This window comes from Rhamphochromis longiceps, linkage group LG3 (genome assembly GCF_057381845.1).
Source record: "Rhamphochromis longiceps isolate RC_006_pf linkage group LG3, R_longiceps_female_GT1.1, whole genome shotgun sequence".
In the NCBI taxonomy this organism is placed as follows: Eukaryota; Metazoa; Chordata; class Actinopteri; order Cichliformes; family Cichlidae; genus Rhamphochromis; species Rhamphochromis longiceps.
Window position 1 is genome coordinate 69,145,503 of NC_140559.1, and position 27,023 is coordinate 69,172,525.

At 42.0% G+C, this 27,023-nt stretch overlaps 3 protein-coding genes across 3 annotated transcripts in view; all 3 read left to right on the forward strand.

Annotated features, from left to right (window-relative positions):
* Nucleotides 1–27,023, forward strand: part of LOC146676553 (protein NLRC3-like) — a 464,157-nt gene that overhangs the window by 198,191 nt on the left and 238,943 nt on the right. The gene's annotated exons all lie outside the window — the stretch shown is intronic.
* Nucleotides 6,320–15,556, forward strand: LOC146676561 (protein NLRC3-like). The gene is made up of 6 exons (XM_085402117.1): nt 6,320–6,458; nt 8,060–8,173; nt 10,273–10,374; nt 11,845–11,921; nt 12,038–13,865; nt 15,376–15,556. Exons 1-6 carry the CDS (start codon nt 6,349–6,351, stop codon nt 15,554–15,556), a joined length of 2,412 nt encoding a protein of 803 aa, XP_085258243.1. The 5' UTR covers nt 6,320–6,348.
* On the forward strand, nt 17,310–23,405 carry LOC146676562 (ribonuclease inhibitor-like; the record flags this gene model as incomplete). The annotated part of the gene is made up of 3 exons (XM_085400838.1): nt 17,310–17,470; nt 19,841–20,017; nt 23,210–23,405. Coding segments are annotated over 3 exons (534 nt in total), but the record flags the coding sequence as incomplete, so codon positions are not given.

Genomic DNA, 27,023 nt, shown 5'->3' on the forward strand with positions numbered 1-27,023 from the left:
TGGATAGATTTTGGTGTAGAAAAAAATGACAAGAAATGAAAAATGAAAGTTATCTGGTCTTTTTCTTTAAAGAGTAGCCTACTGCAGAGCAGCTACACTGACAAACACCATCATCACCAATACTGCAGCTAATACAATGATCCAGGAGGAAACTTGAAAAAGCAGGAAAAATGTGACACTGATCAAAATGAATACATCAATTATTGATCAAAGAGAAAATGCATACTAGCACAATGCATTGTTATTGCATCTCAGTTTCTCACCATCACTGATAATCTGACGTCTGCTGGACCTCAGGAATCGTCTCCATCACCTCTCTGTGAGGAGCAGAGAGCACTCGTGCTGCACATCCCACCTGTGTGCTGTGTTTACGTGAACCTGAGCGCACAGCTGTAGTGGTGACAGTGAATGTAGCGTTGGTGTTGGACACACTGACAGTGTTGTACTGTGAGAAGCTGAGGTCTTGTTGTGAGAGTGTTACAGTGGGAGCAGGTCGACCAGTGGCTGAACAGGAAACAACCCACTCTTCAGCAGAGTTTGACTCTCTGACATCAACAACAGGTTCATGCAGCTCTGTGAAGGATCAGGAGATATAAAATAAGGAGTATATTGTTAAAGATACATTGACTTCTAACACATGTAACGCATTAAGGTAAAATTTCTTACCATAAGGATGTGTTACACGATTTATAAACCCCAGTTTGTTAATTATTTGTTCATTATTCATAACTATATACTTAATTTTTTTAAAATTAAGTGTTTTTGGTCAAATGGAATTTCTTTTTGGGTAATTTTAGCCCCTTTTAGCCCTCTGCCAAAATGTTTTAACCTTTCTGTCTCTAACAGTAAAACATCGTTCCTTTATCTTCTGTGTCTGGTGTGTTGGTCAGGATTAGCTAGCTTGGCAAAAAGTTCACATTAAACAAAGTGTGTTACTGTGAGGTGTGTGTTCGTACTATGAGTCACAGCTCGAGTTTTCTTGCGGGTGAAGGTTTTTCACCTCGCTGTCATTCTTGCATAAAAGTGTTTGACCCCTTCAGAAAAAAAAACGAAATTTGGGATTATTTTTTGTTTTGTTCATTGTGTGTATTTGTTTCTACTTTTTACTTTTTCTTTTACTGTGTACAGCACTTTGGTCAACCTGTGTTGTTTTTAGACATGGTTATTGATTGATTGATTGATTGATTGATTGATTGATTGATTGATTGATTGATTGATTGATTGATTGATTGATATGTCTTTGATTAAAATACAGCCTACTCCACATCCTCCAAGTTACAGAGAAGAGGAACCATCTGGGGTGAACTTGTGCACTTGGTGTTGGCTGTCATGGTCCCTGTGCCTCTCCGGCTCGCTCATGTTGGCCACAGGTTTGTTTTGTTTTCTCTCCTGCTTCCCTGGGTGGAGCTCATTGTGGGCTCTCACCCTTGGCCCACGTATCTGCGGTGATTTCTACACCTGTTGCTGATCAGGCGGCGTCCCCCTTGCCTATTTAACGCTGCGGCACGGAGTATTCGGCACTGGAATGTTGAACCTCCCATGTTCGTGCTCTCAGCTCTCCTAAGACAAACTCTCTCAGTGTTGTGTGGCGTATTGATCTAATTGGACTCTTTGTGTTTAGATCTCCCCGGAACTGGTGGCGGACCCTGACCTGTGATCCCTGTGTGTGTCAACATAAGTGGAAATTGGAGCGAGAGTGGCTGTGGAGAAGCGAGTGTGCATAAGAAGAGGAGTGGCGGAGTTTGGGCCGAGTGGGGAGCGAGTGTGGATTCCTTCCCCTGGAGCCCTGAAGCCCTGCCCCATTCACTGTATATACACATCACTGTGGTTTCCCTTCTGTGTTAATAAATTGTCAACCCTTTGCTTGCCAGAACGCTGCCTGCGTCTGAATCCATCTGTTAGCCCTGACATTGGATACCTGGAAATCAGTGAAGGGACCATTAATGCTTCAACTTGTACACAGGTTTGAGAGCAACCACCCAAAAGCTTCTGCTAATAAACACTAGTCTGTGTTTGTGATGCAAATGTTTCTGGCTGTGTTCACAAACATTTAGTAAGGTGAGTGAGGAATATTAATACTTATTATTAGATCATTAGCAGACTGTAGAACTTGACTGCACGCCAAGGTGGCAGTTCAGCCATTTGATTCATGTTGCAGCAGCTCATGAGTGAATGAACATCGTGCAATAAAAGTACTTCTAGAAGTACATTTTTGCAAAAACGGACATTGTGGAGGAATGTAGGGAAGACACGAGGGAGCCCAATATTTTACTCAAACGTTAATCGCTGCATCACACAACTGAACATTCAAAGCGCCAAAACCTAACCCTCTCACTTCCCGTTACACTGGGTACGAGTGGAGCTACCTGGTGGTATGTACTTACATTTATTAAAATTTACTTGAGTAGGGTAGAGTCATGCTAATGACCTAATAATTTTATTCAGGTGTGTTGCAGCAGAGATACATTTCAAAGCTTCAGGACGCTGGCTCTCAAGGCCTGGAGTTTGACACCCCTGCTTTACACAAAGATGGGTTAAATCACAGTGCAAAGAATGAATGAATAAATGAAATATAAACAATAAATAATTATTAAATAGTCTTACACATCAATGTCATTGGTTGACTTTTGAAGTATTTGAATCCTTATTGGGTTCCCTGAGTGACAGAAGGATTAAAACACTTTAAAATCAGTACTGAAAATATGTGCAGACATTACTGGATAGATTTAGGGTTAGAATCAATAAATCACTATCGTGTTAAACACTCTTAGAGTTCAAACCGTCGTAGAAACATAAGTCCAGTATCATGGAATGAAACCTAAAGGTGCATTTGAGGGTGCAAAACGTTTCGTCGGCATTGTTGTGTTTGTTTGGGAGAAAACGTACAAACACACAGTGCAGCACTTCAGAGTTACACTGCTAGCGATCGAAGATTTATGTAAATTCGACAAGCTAAACGCATTCTGTACTGTACAGCAGGAGTCCCCAACCTTTTTGCGCCACAGACCACTTTAATGTCAGACGATATTTTCAGGGAACGACCTTTAAGGTGTCGCGGATAAATACAACAAAAGAATAAAAAAAAGAAACTGTGGTGTTTTGTAAATATAATAATAAACGTGACTTGAGCTGTGCGCCAACAACAATGACAGTGACATCCTCCTCTCTGCTTTTTAATGCTCTCTGGTCACTATGGTAACGCGTAAATAGTTCTTTCAAAATAAGACACACAACTACAACCATACATTTCACACCGGAGGATCAACTCTCGCGGAACGGTACCAAAAGACTCACGGACCGGTCCGTGGGCCTATTAGGGACCGCTCCTGTACAGGAGACACTGGACTAGATTGATTGACAATGGTCTACAGCAATCAGAACGCACAACACGATGTACTGTAAAAAAAATAAATGAATCAGCGAAACAGCAAGTGTCACTTTTGGCCACGAACAATTTAGGGGAATTTTTATGAACAAACCCAGAGTGTTAAAAAAAACTTAAAACCATTTTTATTTCTCAGCAGCATCAATAGTAACAAAAACGCAATTTAGTTTTCGCTGTCAAAGTCGATTTAACCGAAGTTACGTGTTTCCGGTTACTGTGGAGCTCCACAGCAGCTGCAGCCAGAAGCTGTTTCTACAGGATCCTGATGGACACTCAAAGCTTTTAGAAAATGTCCTCATTAGTTGTTTGCAGCAGAATATCAATCAATGTGAACCAAAACAAAAAAGTGCTCTGCACATGTGTGTGAGACTACAGATTAAAACTTAAACTCCAGCCTGATGAGTTTCTGAGGTTCCTGACTCTGACCGTCCCTCAAACGCCTCTCTGATCGTTTCCTTCCGTCGCTTTTACTTTCGCTTTCGTGAATGTTGTGGCGCAGTTGATCGTCTCGAAGTTAAGGTAACGTTAGCAGTCTGTACTGTTTTCCTGGCTGACATCAGCTGTGTGCAGCTTAGTTTCAGCATAAATCTGCTTCGTTTTATGTGAGATCAGAGTCTGGGAACGAGACAGAAACAGTTGATGATCAGCAGCTGAACTCGATGTTACTGTGGATCCACTGACTGATGTCTGTAGGCAGCTTCTCCTGCCTCCGTCAGTCTGTGGCTGTATGGGCTCAAATTGTGGTCATAAATATTTTGTACTTGTAAATCAGGATTTGTAGGTGGAAAAAAGATTTGTGTGTGGACTTAGCCAAGCAATACGTGTGAAACTCTGCACTCAAGTTACAAGTACGACCCTATTTTTCTGCCTTTCATTTGATTGGCCAATGTCATGTCAATCACAAATTTAACAATCCAATCAGAGAACAGGTGGGTTTGTTCAGGGTTCAGGGCCCTGTTTCAGGAAGCCGGTTTAGTGCAAACTCTGAGTAAGTATACCCTGAGTTAACGAAAACTCTGGGTTTTCGGTTTCACAAAGCAAGTTTAGATTAATCCTGAGTGAGTTACTATGACGACACACGCCGTGAAGCTAACCTGCCCCCTAGCAGGTTTACTTCAACTAACCCTGACTTTCTCCGCCTCTGTGTCGGAAACCTGACTGTAGGAAGTGTCAGACATGGCGTGCTCCTTCCTTGAAGAGCCAGTAGATGTTGAAGCCCAAATTCTCCGCAGAGCTCTCCGCCGGGAGAGAGTGATTAGAGCGCGTTCGGACATTTTATCATTTCCTGATGATTTTCTGTGTGAACGTTACCGTTTTTCAGCACAATCTATAATTTATTTGAATAACATCCTCAGGCCTAATATTGCTCATGTGACACATCGTGGACATCCTCTCAGTTCTGTACATATTATTTGTATTGCACTTCGGTTTTTTGCAAACGGGAGCTTTCTGAGCACGTTTCCAAGGTTACCATCTGTCGGGCAGTCAGGAATGTTACAGTTGCACTGAAACGTCTCCTGTACTCGTTTGTGGTGTTCCCCGGTCATAGACCCACAAGATTTATCAAAGAGGGATGCCACAAAATTGCAGGTAGCAGGATGAACAAAATTTAATTCATGATGTGGTGATACTTGAACTACTACTTAAATTTTACATTTATTCTCACGGTTCCCAGGCGTGATTGGCTGTATAGATGGCACTCACATTCCAATCATTGCTCCTTCAGTAAATGAAGGAGACTATGTGAACAGGAAGTCGTTCCACAGCATTAATGCACAGGTACATAGTTCCCTGTAGCATTTCAAACTAACAAATTATTTCATTATAGTAATGGATGCTAATTTGTGTTCTCTGCACTGTGAAGATCATATGTGATGCTGCCAACATTATCACAAATGTGGAAGCCAAGTGGCCAGGCTCTGTGAGTGGTGGTGGTGGAGGACCCCCACCTGTTTTTCGGGCCTCCGCTCTTTTTCTAGTGGCTATAACAGGTCACATTTGAGCATACAGAGTAAGCAAATATGTACTTGTAATGTGCTCAGATAATTTCAATAAGTGCTTACAGAAAGAAAATTAATGTAGCCTCTAACTGCAATTGATTTACATGGGACAAACAGACCAAGCACTATGGCTCATAATACAATTACACCTTACCTGTTTGGACTATATTTTTATATTTCATTTTTACTTGCTGCCAGGAACGTTTGGGGCCTGTTGGGTTGCACCTGCGCTCACATCACATCACAAAATAAAATGTATAAAATAAAAAATGAAATATAATAAATAACATGTTAAATGGGTGGAAATCCCTAGATCAATGTTTACATTAACACTCACGCATTGACTCTGTCAGCTATGTTTTGCCATGCATGCTCACTTTCTTTCGCAGCTGTGGCTGTGTTACTTTTTTCTGCAAAATTTGCATGTTATCGGCATATGCTGCCATCAGAATTTCGGCCTCAAGCGCTGTAAAATACATTGACCGCGCCTTCTTTCCCTCCGTCTCCATGGTGACTCGCTTAATCTGTGCTCCACTAATCAGGGCTTTATGTATCCTCGTGCGTGCGCTTCACTTGGGGTTAAAGCAACTCCGCGTTGATTGAACTAATTGTTATCAGCCTTTCTGAAACCGAATATTCCGAGTTGGACAGTTCGGGGTTACTCAACCCTGCGTATCGTTTTTCACTCTGAGTTTTCTAAACCGGCTTCCTGAAATAGGGCCCTGGTTAGGTTTAGGCTGTTATTGTGCTTCAGGCTGAAATATGAGGAGGAAGGAGTGGGGCTGGTTAGCCCTCATGACCCTCACCATAACACATACGTCACAGGACAGTGTTTACCACAGAAACTCCATGAAATGATCAATGAGAACTTTAGAAACCCGTCAGTGTGATGCTTCCAGTACAACAGCACCTCTGAGTGTGTGTGTTTGCCTCTCAGACTAACTCCACCCTGACATCAAGAAGATGGAGGAAGAGGATGGAGCAGGATCTGCAGCATCCAGCTGTGTGTCTGTGAGGAGTGACCGGTCCAAAGGAAACCCTCCAGACTTCAGTAATGAACCTGCAGCAAGAATGTAAGAGAGCTGCTGACTCATTTATTCAGTGTAAATAATGATTTTTGATGCAATGGGAGAAGAAAAATGACAAAAACAGTTTTAAAAATAAGGATTAAAATGTTACAAACTATGTTTTTGAGTTTCCTGATGTAGCACAAAAATATATGAACATAACTGTATATAGGACAGATATTTATGGTTCTTTTAGGCAGCACCAAAAAACAAAAAGACTATTTTTAAGCTGTCTGAGGTAGTGAGTCAACATGTCACACTGGGTCAAAGGTCAGGGAGTAAAAGTGTGTTTTAAAGAGCAACATGTCAAAGGGTATTATTGTAAACTTTAACAAAAGACTGTTATGTGACAAAGAGTAAGAACATTATTTTTACGAGTTTCAGATTGTTCATCATGTCTTTAATTTAACATTTCCATTTTTTCCTTCCTGTCTCATGAAGCTGTTACATTTATTGTGTGGAGATCAGGGAGATATGTTACTGTTACTGTCATAACCATTATCATTACCATTGCATAATCATCATTTCATCAAAGCATTTATTGATGCTGTTGGTATTACGTTAAAACTTGTTTTACAGGTGTTATCATAATCCCATATTAACCTTTATTCCAGGTGCAGTTATAACTATTTTTATACACATCTTGCAGTTTGTGCTTTTAAAGAGTTTAAGCTCAGTCTGATAATTGATGGTCAGAAGCTTCGTCTGGCGCGATGTCGCGATGCCGATCTATTGTGCAAAGTGACTTAGAGGTATGGAAGGATTGCCTACACGCTTACAAAACACACATGATACAAGTATTCATTATTATCTTTTATTCGTTTATATCCTTTTTATTGAGCTTTGAGTAGTGGCATTTGATTAAAGCATTTATTCAATATATTACACATATAGTTTCAGTTAAATTGTTACACATATGAGAGTCTGGGTGTGAGCTTTAGTAGGCGAGAGGTGAGACAGAGTGCAATTGAGGTCGAGACATCCACACACACACACACACACACACACACACACACACACATACACACACACACACACACACACACACACACACACATACACACACACACACACACACATACACACACACACACACACACACACACACATACACACACACACACACACACACACACACACACACACACACACACACACACACACACACACACCGTAGGTAGACTTATATTCTAGGTTAGAGTTCAGACATATTTTGCTTGTAACTGCATTTTGTGCCTGCATAAGTGATAGTTTGTTGCAGGACGTGCGTCTGATGTTCCAGGGATAAGTGAAAGCAAGACGAGCTACAGGAAGCACCTGGCGTGGAGACGATGTTCTTTTCAAACTGTTTCAAAAGTTGTCAACAGAACATTTGTGTTTTTAACTCATGCAAGTATCTGCTCTGACGCAAGAGGGGGCGTAATAATACCCTGATGTTATAAAAGCAACTGCTTGTGTGCTTTTGGGCGGAGATCGACGCTGATTGTGTAACGGTGTTCATCTCCCTACGCATGTGTTCATTAAAATCATCGTTTGACCTAATTCTTCTGGACCTTCGTTGTTTTGTTCTCATCCTCAATAATACGCGACAATTGTTTTTCTTTTAGGATCAATAAGAGGCCAGAATCTCCTGGACCTGAACCCAGCTGTGTTTCCTTAAAGAGCAACGAGTCAAAGGATATCGGTATAAACTTTAAAGGCTGTTCTTCTGCTGCTGAGAGGTAATGTGTGTCTAGATGTTGTTCCTGACTCTGTATTTTTGAATAAATCCTCATGTTTAATATCAGCTCAGCTCTTTTTCACACATTTCTATGTTGGTGTGTGAAGCGGTGTGTGTTGGAGTGTTTCCACAAACACAGCAGTCAGAGTGGAAAGAGTGGATGTTGTAGGAGGTGTTTGTGTAGTGAAGAGGCTGAGTGTCTGTAGGACTCCAGCTGCTCCAGCAGGTGTCTCCTTTGTGCTTTGCTTCAAACACAGTGTAGGGAGGAGCTTCCACTCAGGTGTTTCAGGTGTTGCTGGATGGAGGAGGACAAATAGTTTTTCCCTTCAGTGACACTTCAGCAGCTCAATGTTCTGGGAGATGTTTGTCTTTATGAAGGTTTATGGATTCTTGTTCTTACTTTCGTGAAACTGAGCAACACATTTTCCATCTAACATTTAAAGTAAATTTCCAGGTGAATAAAAGATCTGCAGCTGCAGCCTCTGTGATGTTTCACAGTCTGAAAGTAACAAATTCAACCAGAGTTCAAACAAAGGCTTAATATACGTGTGTGTTTGATATAATGCCAACAAGTACAAACAGGTGTTCTTACAGGTCTTAATCACAGAGGTCTGATAAGTCTGGTGACTTTCACACTCAGCAATTTTGCTGCCTTTTATTTTATATTGGCTTTTTTAAAGCCCTTCAAAGTCTCCCACATTCATACAGAGCTTTTAACACCAAACTCCTTTACAGTCCTTCTCCTCTCACACACGATCACACGACTGATTTGTCTGCAGCAGCTGTGTTACTGCTAGTATTTTATTATGTGTGTAATCTCCTCATATTGTTCCTGTGGTTTAGTTTGACTTCCTTCTGCAAACTCAGCTGCTCTGTTGCTGATACACGTCTCCATGAATATGATTGATCAGATGCTGCCAACACCATGTGTTTCATGTGAGCGCTCAGCTGAAACCCTGGGTTGACTTATCGAGTTAATAACAAGCTTCACGTGACTGTGAATGCTAAAGTGAATCAGATAAAGGAAAGAGACCCTGCTAATGTTGGACTCACTTCTTAGTGTGGATCCCAGGAGGAAGTTCAACATAGCCATTCTTTGTGCTAGCTCGACCAAACCTGAGACCACAGTGCAGGATAATGATCATCATCTGTCTCTGTCAAGGACATTTAAAATCCACAAATAACAAACATAATTATATTTGATCATTAAAAATATGTTTTCACTTAAAAAAGCATGAGCACACTGGTGGATTACAGAAACATGAAAACTCGTTAACAGTAAAGTTAATTTAGGCGTAAGATTTTATCATTGATTTTAAAGTCTCTGCTGCAGAGAGGTGAGCTGTTAGTAACAAGAACTCTCTGATTTAAATGATTTTGATGTTTCCTGGTTTCTAAAATGCATCTCTGTAGCAGAGCAGTGTCTCCAAGGACACACAGGCTCAGCTGTAACTGTCAGTTTATCTGGTTTAAGACACATTTGGACTCAATTGGCTGTTTTTAACTATGTATTTTAATCAGAGGTGTAAATCTAGACCTCACACATCTGGATCCTAAACTATGATAGAAACAGCTGCTAGCAGTGGGTAGTTTGACTTTGATACACTGCTCTAGAAAGCAAACAAAGGTTTGTGCAGCTCCTCTTCAGAAAAGTGTTCAGAGAGCAGCTGCTGTATTAGACAAAGGCTCGTCGTGTGAGCCCAGATGTGTGTAACAGCTGGATGAAGGAGAACCATCACAGTCGCGTCTCCATCCCGCCTTTATTAATGAACTTCCTGTTGCTTGCAGATGACAGGAACACAAAGTGTTTGTGCCACGTGATGCTGCAGGATTTGTTAACGTGTCCATGATGGTAACATCTCCTCGTCTAACTGCAAACACATGAGCGCTCCTAACGGCAGCTATCACAGCCACACAGGCAGACTGTGTCTCACTGTTGCATTCAGGGACATTTGTTTTCCTGTAAAAAGCTGAACTCTAATCTAAGAGGACTGTTACTGACAGGAAACAGCTGCATTATCTGCAGTCTGTGTGATCACAGCTGCTTCAATCACTTTATCAGAGAATTGATCATTGAATAAAACATGTTTGTGTCTGCAGAGGTCAGAGGTCACAGTCTGCAGGATCCAGCTGTCCGTCTGTGAGGAGTGACCGGTCCAGACATAAACCTCCAGAGTTCAGTGATGAACCTGGACCAACGAGGTCAGAGAACTGTGATGACTCCTTTACATGTTTGTGTTTTCCTGGATAAATATGACCAAAGATTCATTAAAAAGATAAAAATCTTAGACTTTGTCCTGTAGCGCTGTGTGGCAGGCAGGATTGGACCCAAACACAACAGGATGAAGTCAAAGAGGCAGCTTTATTTCAGCTGTGAACATGCAAACAGCAGAAATAAGGAAACATAACTGTAGGTTAGGTTAGGTAAGGAAAACACGTCTCTGCCTAGTCTTGGAAATCTAATCTTATCATCCATTGTTCTTCTAGGGCCTCTTCTTCTTGTGGCCTCAGCTAACTGCTAATATTTAAATGGCTAACATTAACATGTGTGCCAGCCAGGTTAACATTTATGATGAACTATGATTAATTAACTGATGTTGAAACTGGAGCTTTACTGACCTCTGAAATTCCTCCTAAAGTGTTATTCAGTGTTGTGACAGTCAGCTGCTTCAGCTGCTGCTGGGATGGGCTGTGGCAAAGAGAACAGAGAAAATCCAAATCAGAGTTTTTCTCTGAATTAAAAGCAAGGAAACAACAATATATTCTACATGGTGAAACTGATGGTTTATGGTGTTTGGGTCTGTTTTTCTGTATTCATGCAGATAAAGTGTAAACTCAGATGAATTATAGCATCAAATGTTAAAGGAAAATATCAGGATGAGTGTCTGTGAGCTGAGAAGGACGTGAAGCGAGCAGTTTATCCCAGAGCTGAAGCTGCTCTGTGTGCAGAGATGAGCTCAGATTCCTGCTGTGATTGATCAACAGTCACAGAAATGTAGACTTGTAGTTATTACTGCAGTATGGTCACAGCAGATACTGATGAACATGTATTATGAGGATGGATGATCAAGTTTCTCACTCTCTCCTTTAAATCTCAGTTTTTTCTTCTTCACAGTTTATCTGTTAATTTATTAATGAATAACACTGAAAGAGTTTCTGTTATATTTCCCCTTGAACATCAGCTTATTAGGGCGGCATTAGGAAATAGCCCCCCTCCAAAGAATGAATAAATGAATGATGATAAGAATAAAATGATTAAAAAGCAGAGCTCAGAGTGGTAGAATGGTCAAACATGGATCCACGGGTGGTTCAACTGCATTTGGTGACGTGACCAAAGCAAATCTTTCAAATAATCCCACCATCAACGGGATGTTGTCTCCTTTACTACGGTTACTTTACTTGGTCACCGTGTGAATTTCTTTGAAATGAACCAAATTCTTTTATTTGTTGGTTGTTGCATATTTAACCTCTACAGTCAGGAAAGGAGGAGATGAGGCCTCAACAATGTTGGGTTGTAGCTGTGCTTCAGGTTAGAGTGAGTGTCCATGGAATAAATGTAAGTCAGTGAACTGGAAACATGACTGTGTTCAAACTTTGTTTTCCTTTTTATAATGAGTCTAATCAAAGGTGGACAGAAGTATCTCCACTGTGACTTTTCTGTGTCACCATCAGAGCTTCTGCACAGTGTGGAGAAAGATCCAGAAGCAGAGCTGGACTGCAAACAGCCAGTCAGAGCAGCTGTGTACAAAGTAAGACTGAACATCTGTCTGCTGATGGACTCATTTCTGAAAACTGGACTTCTTGTGTTGTTCAGACATTGAAGAGTTTTCTTTCTCTTTAGTCTCATTGTTTTTCTTTCTTTCAGCAGATGTTGGTCTGCAGGAGGTTTTAGATGAACATAAGATCAGTCTGAGGAGGAGATGTGAACGTGTGACTGAAGGAAGTGATGAAACAGGAAGTAGAACCCTCCTCAACACCATCTACACTGAGCTCTACATCACAGAGGGACAGAGTGAAGAGGTTCATACCCAACATGAGGTGAGGCAGCTGGAGACAGCTTCCAAGATGGACGCCCTCCATGACGCTCCAATCAGGTGCCAGGACATCTTTAAAGCCTTACCTGACCAACAGAGACCCGTCAGAGTGGTTCTGACCAACGGCGTGGCTGGTGTTGGAAAAACCTTCTCAGTGCAGAAGTTCACTCTGGACTGGGCAGAGGGCTTGGAGAACCAACATGTCAGTGTGGTGGTTCTGCTTTCATTCAGGGAGCTGAACCTGATCAGAGATGAGCAGTACAGTCTTCTGGAGCTGCTCCATGTTTTCCATCCAACATTACAGAAGGTCACAGCAGAGAAGCTGGCTGTCTCTCAGCTTTTGTTCATCTTTGACGGCCTGGATGAAAGCAGACTTTCATTGGATTTCACCAACAGGAAGCTGCTGTCTGATGTCACACAGAAGTCATCAGTCAGCCAGCTGCTGACAAACCTCATCCAGGGGAATCTGCTTCCCTCGGCTCTCGTCTGGATAACTTCCCGACCCGCAGCGGCCAATCAGATCCCTCCTACATGTGTTGACAGGCTAACAGAAGTACGAGGCTTCACTGACGCCCAGAAGGAGGAGTACTTCAGGAGGAGATTCAGTGATGAAGAGCTGTCCAGCAGAATCATCTCCCACATGAAGACATCCAGGAGCCTCCACATCATGTGTAGTATCCCAGTCTTCTGCTGGATCACTGCTACAGTTCTGGAGCACATGTTGACTACAGAGCAGAGAGGAGAGCTGCCCAAGACCCTGACTGACATGTACTCACACTTCCTGCTGGTTCAGACAAAGAGAAAGAAGAACAAGTACCATGAGGGACATGAGACGAGTCCACAGGAGCTGACGGAGGCTGACATGGAAGTTCTTCTGAAGCTGGGGAGGCTGGCGTTTGAACATCTGGAGAAAGGAAACATCATGTTCTACCAAGAAGACCTGGAGCAGTGTGGTCTGGATGTGACAGAGGCCTCGGTGTACTCAGGAGTTTGTGCAGAGATCTTCAAAAGAGAGTGTGTGATCTTCCAGAAACCAGTCTACTGCTTTGTTCATCTGAGCATTCAGGAGTTTCTGGCTGCTGTCTACATGTTCCACTGTCACACCAACAGGAAGACAAAGGTGCTGAAGATGTTTCTAAAATCAGAATCTTTCACCAAGATGATTTTCAGTTTTTTTGATAACAAAGATCTCCAATCACTTGATGTATTTCTGAGCAGAGCCATGGAGAAATCCCTCCAGAGTAAAAATGGCCACCTGGACCTGTTTGTTCGCTTCCTTCATGGCCTCTGTCTGGAGTCCAACCAGAGACTCTTAGTAGGTCTGCTGGGTCAGACAGAGATCAGTCCAGGAACCATCCAGAGAGTCATCAACAACCTGAAGAAGATGAACAGTGATAAAATCTCTCCTGACAGAAGCATCAACATCTTCCACTGTCTGATGGAGATGAACGACCTCTCATTATTTCAGGAGATCCAAGAGTTCCTGAAGTCAGAGAACAGATCAAAGAAGAAACTCTCTGAGATCCAGTGCTCAGCTCTGGCCTTCATGCTGCAGATGTCAGAGGAGGTTCTGGATGAGTTTGACCTGCAGAAGTACAAAACATCAAAGCGGGGACGACAGAGACTGATTCCAGCTGTGAGGAACTGCAGAAAGGCTGGGTGAGTCCAGATGTGATCATTAACATCATTGATCAGTGTAGGTTAGTAGTTTAATGTTGAAAATAAAATCAGATTGTAACCACAAAGTGTTTGTGTCCGTACGCTGCAACCTTCCACACCATTCCTTTATTGTACAGACTCAGCAGCAGCTCCATGGATCCCAAATCCAAGAGTGGAGAACAGATTTGAAGTGTGTCACATCCATGCAGTCACAGCTGTGTCCACCATGTTTCCACTGATATTAATCCTGTTCAATGACACGTTTCATATCAGTGAATATGTTCTTTAGGACGTCCACTGACATGTTTAAGTGTCCTGCTGGAAATCACTCAAATCATCCATGAAATCCATGAAAAATCCTTTTAGTGTTTCTAACTTCACCCTCTGTCCTCTCTCTCTCTCCATCCTCCTCACTGCTTCTTTCACTGATAATCACACAAACATCGTATTCAGCTACAAAATAACACAATAATATCATCTGATGATCATTATTATAAGAGCAGGATCCATATTTGATATCAGAGTAACACACTGCTTGGTTATGTGCAGTCATCATCAGTGACTGTGGGTCAAACAGAAGCTCTCTGATTGGTTGCTGACCTTGGTCACCTGTCCACTCTCACCTGTTTGTGTTTGCTCTCTCTTTGCTGTCTCCATCCTCTCTCTCCTTTCTCTCCCTCTCTGTCTTTGTACGTCACTCAGGTCCAATGGAAACAGTGACATTTACAAACCAATCAAAGACAAACTGATCCATGTCAGGTTATAACAATATTCAAAGTGAATACAGGCTGCTGCTGGACACAGACAGGTAACATCATTTTGACTTGCTGTCACCTGGATCTGGACTCATAAACACTGAAGCCCTGAACAGGAATACAAATCATTTTCTGCCAACTAGCGACACACCAGCAGATAATGGCTCAGAAAGCTAAAATGAGCCAATCATTTCTGTGTTTAGTTCCCCTGAAATCAGATCTGATATCAGCAGCTCTGAGTTCATTCATCATTATTGTCCAGTGATGAGATTTCTGCTCCGTTTGGTAACAGTCAGCATGTTTTTCCTGCGTGTGGACGTGAACAGTCGTACCTGACAGCAGGTAGCAAACAGAGATCATCTTTCCAGCTGGAACTCTTCACTGAGCTGAACTCATTCAAAATGTTCTGGAGTCAAAACAGGAAACAGTCCAAATGTGTGTCTTCACTCTGACTCTGGATCAGATCTCAGTGACAGACTGTGGACATTATGGAAGCCTAAATGTGACACCATCTTCCTCCTTCATCTGCAGATTAAAGCCAAACAAAGATTCTCATTAAAAGTCTGCAGGTCTGAGAGAGACTCAATCGTTGTGTCATGTCAAACACAGTAAGAGGAGCTGAAGCACAGATGTGAAGAGCAGATTCATCAGATTATGACCTCACTCTGTTTTGTCTTCATATACATTCAGTCTGTGTTTATAATGCAGATTTTCTGCTTTTATAATAACACATTTTATATTTTCTATCATCACAGACTGACTCACTGTGGACTCTCAGAGTCTCACTGTGAAGTTGTGGCCTCAGCTCTGAAGTCCAACCCCTCCCATCTGACAGAGCTGGACATGAGTAGAAATGATGGCCTCCAGGATCCAGGTGTGAAGCTTCTGTGTGCTGGACTGGAGAGTCCAAACTGTCGACTGGAGACTCTGAGGTGAGTTCACTGACTGCGGCTGTTGTTGTTTTTCTATATTTCAGGTCTTTGATGTTTGAAACTTTCTTTAGTTCCTAAATGTTCAGGATGTGTCTGAAGACAAATGTGAAGAAGTTTGAGTGCTTTCAGAAATGTTGTCTTTCCAAACGACTGAACAGCAGTTTTTCCTTTTGGCTCCAAACAGAAGTGACAGACTTGAGCAGGGTTCATTTAAAGGCTGACAGAAGTGGAGTGGTGACGGGGAGATGTTTGACAGGACAGTGTTTCAGCCTCCACAGGTTCATGTTGTGCTCCATCAGTCAGTGAAGATGAAGTCAGTGCTGATGAGGCTGTAGAGTGTGTGAGGGATGTGAATGAGGATGATGAAGATCTGATGATAGCAGATAAAAACAGGCTGCAGAGACTTTGAGCCATACAGGGCACACAGTGTGTGTACAGAACAGCTGAAATCATTATGGAGGCCTCACTGGGATATGGAAGCATCACAGTACAGCTTCAGTGAAGCATTAAAGTCTCTGATATGAGATGAGAAATGAAGCAGCCAGAGCTTTTTCATGAGTGGAAACCCACTGTGACTGTGAGCTGCTGCTACAGCCTCCAGATTAGCCAGCAGCTCATCCTGCTCAACATTTCCTCACCAACTCTAATGGAAGTGTGATGTTTTCAGCTGGAGTGATGGTCAGGGTGGCCTCCCTCTCCTCTTCTTCTCCGCTTCCTCTTTCATTTGTAAAGCCACTTCTGCTGCTTTCATTCATTTGGAAGTCCTGTAGCTGAGTTTGGGAGAGACTAACAGCCTCGGCAGCAGAGGGGAGAAAGGCTGTAACACCACCACTTTACTCTGTTCTACCTGTCACATCATTTTATCAGGAAACAAATATGCTCATGTTTTTACTATGTTTGTCTTGAAGATGTAAGAAGATCACATGGTGCTTTTTATTATTGTGTTGGTTTGTTTCCTGTCTCTTGGATGGAGCCCAGCTGTGCGTGGCCCCTGGGCCTGTGGTCAGAGTGTGTGCTGGATAATCCGGCCCAGGATGAGGCCAAACTGACATGGGATGAAATGTCTGTCACATAATTGAGCTTAGTGTAGTTTCATTTCTGCACAATTTAAAAACAACCAAAACTTTGTTCTGTCTTTTCTATGTTATACTGTAGACTTTCTTTGATACTGTGTCCAAAAGGAGCAGCTTTTACTTTGAAGGGGAGGCGTCTCTGTTTCCTCTTCAGGTTGGATGATGGAAGCAAATGAGTGTGTGATGTTCTTTCAGTGTTGCACTTTGTAGACGCTCCCTGAGCACTGGTCTCACAGCCAGCTGCACATAGAGACCAGTGTTGTTAGTCCAGGTCAGAAGATGACTTGTTGGAATGAAAATGAGCTTGTAGTTTGTCTGCTTTAATAATGTGACTGGAAAAAGGTGTTGGACTTCAAATATGTCCATTTCTTTCACACTTCACCTTTAAAAGTGAAGCCTTGTGGTTCCTGGAAGGAAAAAACACGACTTTTTCAAGTCTTTGTCCTGTTTTTATGAGAAATGTACGACTTTAATGTGAAACATTCAGAGTTTTTTCTCTTGTTGTGTTTGTTTGAAGCTGCTTCCTGTTGGCTTCAGCTGTTTGGAGTTTCCATTTTCTAAACTTCTACATTCTGAACCTTCTTCAGCTCTGAACAGATGATGAAACACTGAATGATTTCAAGCTCACACTTTGTCTAATAAACTTACATCTTTCATTCTTTATACAGATTGTGGGGCTGTGGTTTGTCAGAGATCAGCTGTGATTATCTGGCAGCAGCACTGAAGTCCAACCCCTCCCATCTGAAACAGCTGGACCTGAGCTGGAACTACAACCTGCAGGATTCAGGAGTGAAGCATCTGTGTGGTTTCCTGGAGAGTCCAGGATGTGGACTTGAAACTCTGGGGTCAGTCAGCATGTTTTAGTTGTGCTGAGATGAATATGATGTGAAAGTTGTGCTGACACTAAACTGCAGACATCAGGCTGATATTATACTGATCCACACTGAGGATCTTCATGGTAAAGTCTGTTTTCTTCTTCTCTGGTTTAGTCCATTGACTGCAGCAGAACAATGTTCACATTTCAAACCTTCAAAGAAGAAGAAAAATCCTCCACTGGATAATTCACTGTGAAACTCTCCAACTCTTCATTCCACCTTAAAGTCTGTCTGACACTGAAATCCAAAGCAAAATGTGCGTTTGCTTTACAGACAGCAGTCCAACACAAACATACACACATCATCCAAAACACAGTCCAACATCCAAATCTCCTCCACTGCCAGCATGAATGATGGGAAAGAGAAGGAGGAACACTCTGACATTCAGGGTTAGAATGAGTTTCATGAAGCAGACTGTGAAGATCAAAGCTGCATTAGAAAGCTTACATGAATGAATGAGTGGACAGAAGTGGACAGAGATCATCTGAAGCACTTCAAAGGCTTTAAATCAGCACATTTCTCTTTATTCTTTATCAACTCTGTTAGTTTCTCTCAGTTTTCTGTGGAATGAAGCTAACAGCAGGCTAATAAGATGCTGACCAATAGGTTTCTATTAAAGGTTGTAATTTGTATATGAAAAAGTGCTTTGGCTCAGCAGGGATCAGCTTACAGGTAGAATACAGCTGCTGGATGGGATTAGCATGTCATAGCTATCTACCAAACTGCTAACTGGGGGATTTCAGGCCATCTATGGATCATTTTTGCTAACTGTTTATTCAGCTTAGGCTCACAGGGCTGCAGCCTGTGCCCTAGCTGTCATAGGGCAAGAGGCGTGGTCCACCTGCACAGGTGAGCAGTCCATCACAGGGCCAACAGAGAGAGACAGAGAAGCACTCTCTCACATCCACACCTACAGCCAATTTAGAAGCACCAATGAACCTAAGCAGCATTTCATTGGACTGTGGGAGAACATCCAACCTCCACAGAAAGGCCAACAAGCTTCAACCTACAACCTTCTTGCTTTAAGGCACTAGTGCGAACCACTTTTCCCCATTTCAGCCCAAATCCTGCATCTTCCTGTTTCTGACTCCAGGCCAGCTCCACTAACACTTTCTCATCAGACACTGCCACCTAGTGGAGGAAGTCTTAGTCCCATTTGAAGCTTCAGATTACAGTTAGTTCCTTTACAAAGAGGTGGAGGTGGTGGGGCCACAGCACCATCATCACTGAGTGCCATAGGACACTTAACCTTTGTTTCCATATGCTGGGAACTTCCTGTTGTTCCAAGGAGGACTGGAAAATGTGTGAAGATCTCCCAGTCAGTTCCTCACAGCACACTTCAATCATTTCCCTCCCACAGCATCAGGACCAGGGCTTTTTCTCTCTTTGGTCCCACTAAGAGATTTCCACACAAACACCTCATCAGTGGGACTCTCAGAGCTACCAGCCCTTTGCTACAATCACAAAGCTCTTCATTGAAATCAATGATATCAAAGCTGGAATCCAATGAGTCCAAGTCTTCTGCTGATTCAGCATCACATTCATCTTTGCTCCTTGTTCTGCATCCCCACCATGGACTTCATTCCTTTCCAAGCCAGCCTTGAGTGTCCTTTATTCAGCTCATCCTCTGCTTTACTTTTACACCTGATTTTAGCTGCTTTATCTCTCTTTCAACAAGTTTCTGTGCCTCAATCTTTTTCTTCTCTCCCTCATAACAAGACAGCTTCTTCTGCCTGAGAACATGTTGGAGTGATTTACTAATCCAGGGCTGCTTATTGGGGAAAATACTTCCTGTTTCCAAAGTAATCCCCATTTTTCCCAGAAAGAAATGTAAGTAGAAATCGATGATCTAAGTGAGAACAAGAGCCTTTAAAAAGTCCCAGTGGGTGCAGTCAAAGCAGTCCCTCAGTCCCAGTATAGAGTCTTTGGTCCAGACTGGAACAACTGTGTGCCCAGTTTGAGCTCTCTTCAGTGCTGTGACCTGACAGACCCAGAGGGGCCATCACATCACATTTAGAAGCTCCCCTAATGGAGCCACAACACATGTCCAACACTTAGTCTGTCTTGTTGGACCAACTGGAAGAAATGATTCAAGGACTTAGTCACAGAACAGAGATTCAAATCTCCAAAATCCAACTGGCTGCATCAGGACATATAGTCTGAAACTCTGCACAGTTTCCTGTTTGAAGCTGCTTCCTGTTGGCTTCAGCTGTTTGGAGTTTCCATGTTCTAAACTTCTACATTCTGAACCTTCTTCAGCTCTGAACAGATGATGAAACACTGAATGATTTCAAGCTCACACTTTGTCTAATAAACTTACATCTTTCATTCTTTATACAGATTGTGGGACTGTGGTTTGTCAGAGATCAGCTGTGATTATCTGGCAGCAGCTCTGAAGTCCAACCCCTCCCATCTGAGACAGCTGGACCTGAGCTCCAACTACAAGCTGCAGGATTCAGGAGTGAAGCATCTGTGTGGTTTCCTGGAGAGTCCAGGATGTGGACTTGAAACTCTGAGGTCAGTCAGCATGTTTTAGTTGTGCTGAGATGAATATGATGTGAAAGTTGTGCTGACACTAAACTGCAGACATCAGGCTGATATTATACTGATCCACACTGAGGATCTTCATGGTAAAGTCTGTTTTCTTCTTCTCTGGTTTAGTCCATTGACTGCAGCAGAACAATGTTCACATTTCAAACAGTGAGACTCAACGTATGGCCCGCGGCCCACACGCGGCCTGCCCACCTTTCCTGATTCAGAGAGAGGGGACCCTGATTAACTGTGTAGTGTTCTTCCTCACAGTTCTAAGTATCAGACACAACAATGAATAATCCACAGCTGACTGTCTTTAGCAGGTCAAAGGTCACGGCACACAGCAGACAGTGGGAAATATTATAACTCTGATCATTTATCAGCACATATCCATATGTATAAAAACAAAGCTGACACTGTGAGACTTGATCAGAGGTGTGATCATCACAGCAGAGGCCTTTGTGTCAAAGTCACTGAGGATCAAACAGAAACACATGAAGCAGATTTTCCTGTTCTGGCTTTTTATAGCAGATAACCTTCAAAATATTCTGCAGTCCATCAAAAACTGAAGCAAACCATGAATCAACATGTGAACATGAGCTGATGCTGCTGAAGTGAAGCAAAGTTACAGAGGTTTGATTACAGACACAGCTGAGAGTTTGTAATCTGTCATCATTTTAAAAGGTTTACATTTCTTCAGTATATCCACATTTGCAGCTGGTACCTCAACCTCCACTTGTCCAACACAACTGCTGTCCACTGCCTCCATGACATTGTGATTTTGCTGTTGGTCTTCTGTCAGATCTTCATCAATCACTTCTGCACGGGGCACACCTTCAGACTCTGCAGCTGCATAACGAAAGCCTGTAAGATAAAATTAGACATAAGGTAAATGTACACCAATATTCCAATGACAGGTGTGTGATTCATCTGGAAGTTATGTGCGGATTAGTGTACAGTGATAGCAATTTAGTATGTTTTTAGAGGGGGGGGGGTTGTTTACCTCCGATGGGTGCTCTTTTTCGCTTCCGTTGCGTACGCCTTGAGTGCCGGTCCGAGTCTGATACAGGTATGTCGTCATGCCCCATGTGCAGTGTTGGTGCCCAGTCTGGATTTGTTACATCCATTTCATATGCTGGTTTGCCTGCAATAATGCCAAATCATAAGCTACTCAGTCGACATGATGTGGTTCTGCAGCATCACACATTAGCATGTTTTATCTCATTATCTATGACCGCAGCACGTTGAAAATAACACTAAAAGCCTTTCAAGAGTAATATGAATTAATTTAGAACTCACCGGAAAGAAAATGCCGTGAGCAAACCAACAAAAAGCTGGGGATTGCAGAGAACTCGATATCCGCTCGTCTCACCGCTGCAATCCAAGCCTGACGTCTTTGTTTAGTAATATCGGATACATGGGATCCCTCACGTTGCCTCCAGGACGGAAAACGATGAAAAGAGAGCCCGTTATCCAGCTTCTTGCCTTCACGATCGTGTGATCTAACGTTGCAACCGACAACACAACACGTACGATCCATAGCTGAAATGGTATCCTTTGGCTGGCCTACTGTCATGGCGGAAGGGGGCATGGCCCATCTCCCGTGACATCACGCTCCAAAGCCCTATAGGTGGGAAAATGTACCATGTCGACCAATCAAAAATGATATGGAAACATGACATTTGGTTGTTTAGCAAAAGGGGGAAGTTTTAGGAGTGACCGGCAAGAGAGAGCGAGTGAGCGAAAGAGAGAGAGAGTTTTGATACGTGAGAGATTTGTGACGTTTACCGTGTTTGGTCTCAAGTTAGTTTGTTGTCTTGTGTATTTAGTGTGTAGCTGTTGTTTTGTTTTGTGTGTCAGTTCTACTAGTGATCGTCACAGTTGCTGCCTTAAAGCCAACAAAGGCAGATTGCAGTGTAAACGCTGAGTGACACACCTGCTGTCAGACCTGCAGGTTTATCCCTGTGCTGTTCTCATATGTGTTAGAGTGACACAAACTATTGTTTGACACCTGATTGTTCTGTAAATAGTTTGAAATGATTATATGAAAAACGTCTGAGCCTTGGCTGCATTTTTTGGTAAATAGTACCATATAACTTTGTTGTTTGCAAAACGTGTGCGTATTTTTAAAAATGTACAATCTCTATTTGCATTTCAAGTTATGAAGATGATTCGTTAAACATGTGTGTGGTTTTTACAGTCAAAATATCACTTTCTACGTGTATTTTAAATTTTGTCTGAATTTAGATAAATTGTGCTGATACAGTTGGTCAAAATGAGAAAATAACAGATTGGCAAGATAAACTGTTTTTAAAGGTAAAATATAGAGGCCACATCAAAAGTAGTCAAGAAGGGTTAAAGGCTAAAAGCAAAGTTGTCACCAAGTACTGTTTATATTTGTGTGTATTGCTGCAGCTTTTTTGAGTATTAATTTGGTGCCTTTGTGTGAAATAATGGTATTGTGAGTGATCCATATAGTCACAAAGAATAGCCACTTGTTTCTGTGCTACCAAAGTTCCCCGGCTTTCATTCAAAATGTGTTTATCGTCAGCACCTGCACATTAAACTACTTAAACATTATAAATGTCTTCAAGCTCACACTGAGGCCTGTGGGGTACTATCAGCCACTGAGACAGTACACACATTTATATGTGTTTGTATATGAATATTTCATACTTTAAGACTGCCTGTTTATTTAAGGGAGATGAACAAAATACATTGGAATTGTACAAAATAATATCATGGATGATAAATTAAATAGATTTTAAGTAGATGCTTGTGCATTCTTAAAGTCTTATATGTTGAACTGAACTATGTGATCTGTTCAAAGCCTTAATCTTAATTTGAAGTGAAATGTGCATTTTGAGTTTATACACTATGTATATAAGGCGACCGTTTCCTTTTGCAGTATTTTTGTGTGGTGTACTTTTCTATGTCTTAACAAAAGGGGAACAAAGGTGTTTAAGTTCACCTAGGATGATGTGTTTTAATTTTCACATGGTCTTGCTTGAATTTGACCCTGACAAAGGCGTATGAACTCTGTCAGCTGTTTGGAGTGTCCATTTTCTAAACTTCTACATTCTGAACCTTCTTCAGCTCTGAACAGATGATGAAACACTGAATGATTTCAAGCTCACACTTTGTCTAATAAACTTACATCTTTCATTCTTTATACAGATTGAGGAGCTGTGGTTTGTCAGAGATCAGCTGTGATTATCTGGCAGCAGCACTGAAGTCCAACCCCTCCCATCTGAAACAGCTGGACCTGAGCTGGAACTACAACCTGCAGGATTCAGGAGTGAAGCATCTGTGTGGTTTCCTGGAGAGTCCAGGATGTGGACTTGAAACTCTGGGGTCAGTCAGCATGTTTTAGTTGTGCTGAGATGAATATGATGTGAAAGTTGTGCTGACACTAAACTGCAGACATCAGGCTGATATTATACTGATCCACACTGAGGATCTTCATGGTAAAGTCTGTTTTCTTCTTCTCTGGTTTAGTCCATTGACTGCAGCAGAACAATGTTCACATTTCAAACAGTGAGACTCAACGTATGGCCCGCGGCCCACACGCGGCCTGCCCACCTTCCCTGATTCAGAGAGAGGGGACCCTGATTAACTGTGTAGTGTTCTTCCTCACAGTTCTAAGTATCAGACACAACAATGAATAATCCACAGCTGACTGTCTTTAGCAGGTCAAAGGTCACGGCACACAGCAGACAGTGGGAAATATTATAACTCTGATCATTTATCAGCACATATCCATATGTATAAAAACAAAGCTGACACTGTGAGACTTGATCAGAGGTGTGATCATCACAGCAGAGGCCTTTGTGTCAAAGTCACTGAGGATCAAACAGAAACACATGAAGCAGATTTTCCTGTTCTGGCTTTTTATAGCAGATAACCTTCAAAATATTCTGCAGTCCATCAAAAACTGAAGCAAACCATGAATCAACATGTAAACATGAGCTGATGCTGCTGAAGGGAAGCAAAGTTACAGAGGTTTGATTACAGACACAGCTGAGAGTTTGTAATCTGTCATCATTTTAAAAGGTTTACATTTCTTCAGTATATCCACATTTGCAGCTGGTACCTCAACCTCCACTTGTCCAACACAACTGCTGTCCACTGCCTCCATGACATTGTGATTTTGCTGTTGGTCTTCTGTCAGATCTTCATCAATCACTTCTGCACGGGGCACACCTTCAGACTCTGCAGCTGCATAACGAAAGCCTGTAAGATAAAATTAGACATAAGGTAAATGTACACCAATATTCCAATGACAGGTGTGTGATTCATCTGGAAGTTATGTGCGGATTAGTGTACAGTGATAGCAATTTAGTATGTTTTTAGAAGGGGGGGGGGTTGTTTACCTCCGATGGGTGCTCTTTTTCGCTTCCGTTGCGTACGCCTTGAGTGCCGGTCCGAGTCTGATACAGGTATGTCGTCATGCCCCATGTGCAGTGTTGGTGCCCAGTCTGGATTTGTTACATCCATTTCATATGCTGGTTTGCCTGCAATAATGCCAAATCATAAGCTACTCAGTCGACATGATGTGGTTCTGCAGCATCACACATTAGCATGTTTTATCTCATTATCTATGACCTCAGCACGTTGAAAATAACACTAAAAGCCTTTCAAGAGTGATATGAATTAATTTAGAACTCACCGGAAAGAAAATGCCGTGAGCAAACCAACAAAAAGCTGGGGATTGCAGAGAACTCGATATCCGCTCGTCTCACCGCTGCAATCCAAGCCTGACGTCTTTGTTTAGTAATATCGGATACATGGGATCCCTCACGTTGCCTCCAGGATGGAAAACGATGAAAAGAGAGCCCGTTATCCAGCTTCTTGCCTTCACGATCGTGTGATCTAACGTTGCAACCGACAACACAACACGTACGATCCATAGCTGAAATGGTATCCTTTGGCTGGCCTACTGTCATGGCGGAAGGGGGCATGGCCCATCTCCCGTGACATCACGCTCCAAAGCCCTATAGGTGGGAAAATGTACCATGTCGACCAATCAAAAATGATATGGAAACATGACATTTGGTTGTTTAGCAAAAGGGGGAAGTTTTAGGAGTGACCGGCAAGAGAGAGCGAGTGAGCGAAAGAGAGAGAGAGTTTTGATACGTGAGAGATTTGTGACGTTTACCGTGTTTGGTCTCAAGTTAGTTTGTTGTCTTGTGTATTTAGTGTGTAGCTGTTGTTTTGTTTTGTGTGTCAGTTCTACTAGTGATCGTCACAGTTGCTGCCTTAAAGCCAACAAAGGCAGATTGCAGTGTAAACGCTGAGTGACACACCTGCTGTCAGACCTGCAGGTTTATCCCTGTGCTGTTCTCATATGTGTTAGAGTGACACAAACTATTGTTTGACACCTGATTGTTCTGTAAATAGTTTGAAATGATTATATGAAAAACGTCTGAGCCTTGGCTGCATTTTTTGGTAAATAGTACCATATAACTTTGTTGTTTGCAAAACGTGTGCGTATTTTTAAAAATGTACAATCTCTATTTGCATTTCAAGTTATGAAGATGATTCGTTAAACATGTGTGTGGTTTTTACAGTCAAAATATCACTTTCTACTTGTATTTTAAATTTTGTCTGAATTTAGATAAATTGTGCTGATACAGTTGGTCAAAATGAGAAAATAACAGATTGGCAAGATAAACTGTTTTTAAAGGTAAAATATAGAGGCCACATCAAAAGTAGTCAAGAAGGGTTAAAGGCTAAAAGCAAAGTTGTCACCAAGTACTGTTTATATTTGTGTGTATTGCTGCAGCTTTTTTGAGTATTAATTTGGTGCCTTTGTGTGAAATAATGGTATTGTGAGTGATCCATATAGTCACAAAGAATAGCCACTTGTTTCTGTGCTACCAAAGTTCCCCGGCTTTCATTCAAAATGTGTTTATCGTCAGCACCTGCACATTAAACTACTTAAACATTATAAATGTCTTCAAGCTCACACTGAGGCCTGTGGGGTACTATCAGCCACTGAGACAGTACACACATTTATATGTGTTTGTATATGAATATTTCATACTTTAAGACTGCCTGTTTATTTAAGGGAGATGAACAAAATACATTGGAATTGTACAAAATAATATCATGGATGATAAATTAAATAGATTTTAAGTAGATGCTTGTGCATTCTTAAAGTCTTATATGTTGAACTGAACTATGTGATCTGTTCAAAGCCTTAATCTTAATTTGAAGTGAAATGTGCATTTTGAGTTTATACACTATGTATATAAGGCGACCGTTTCCTTTTGCAGTATTTTTGTGTGGTGTACTTTTCTATGTCTTAACAAAAGGGGAACAAAGGTGTTTAAGTTCACCTAGGATGATGTGTTTTAATTTTCACATGGTCTTGCTTGAATTTGACCCTGACAAAGGCGTATGAACTCTGTCAGCTGTTTGGAGTTTCCATTTTCTAAACTTCTACATTCTGAACCTTCTTCAGCTCTGAACAGATGATGAAACACTGAATGATTTCAAGCTCACACTTTGTCTAATAAACTTACATCTTTCATTCTTTATACAGATTGAGGGGCTGTGGTTTGTCAGAGATCAGCTGTGATTATCTGGCAGCAGCACTGAAGTCCAACCCCTCCCATCTGAGACAGCTGGACCTGAGCAGGAACAACAAGCTGCAGGATTCAGGAGTGAAGCATCTGTGTGGTTTCCTGGAGAGTCCAGGATGTGGACTTGAAACTCTGAGGTCAGTCAGCATGTTTTAGTTGTGCTGAGATGAATATGATGTGAAAGTTGTGCTGACACTAAACTGCAGACATCAGGCTGATATTATACTGATCCACACTGAGGATCTTCATGGTAAAGTCTGTTTTCTTCTTCTCTGGTTTAGTCCATTGACTGCAGCAGAACAATGTTCACATTTCAAACCTTCAAAGAAGAAGAAAAATCCTCCACTGGATAATTCACTGTGAAACTCTCCAACTCTTCATTCCACCTTAAAGTCTGTCTGACA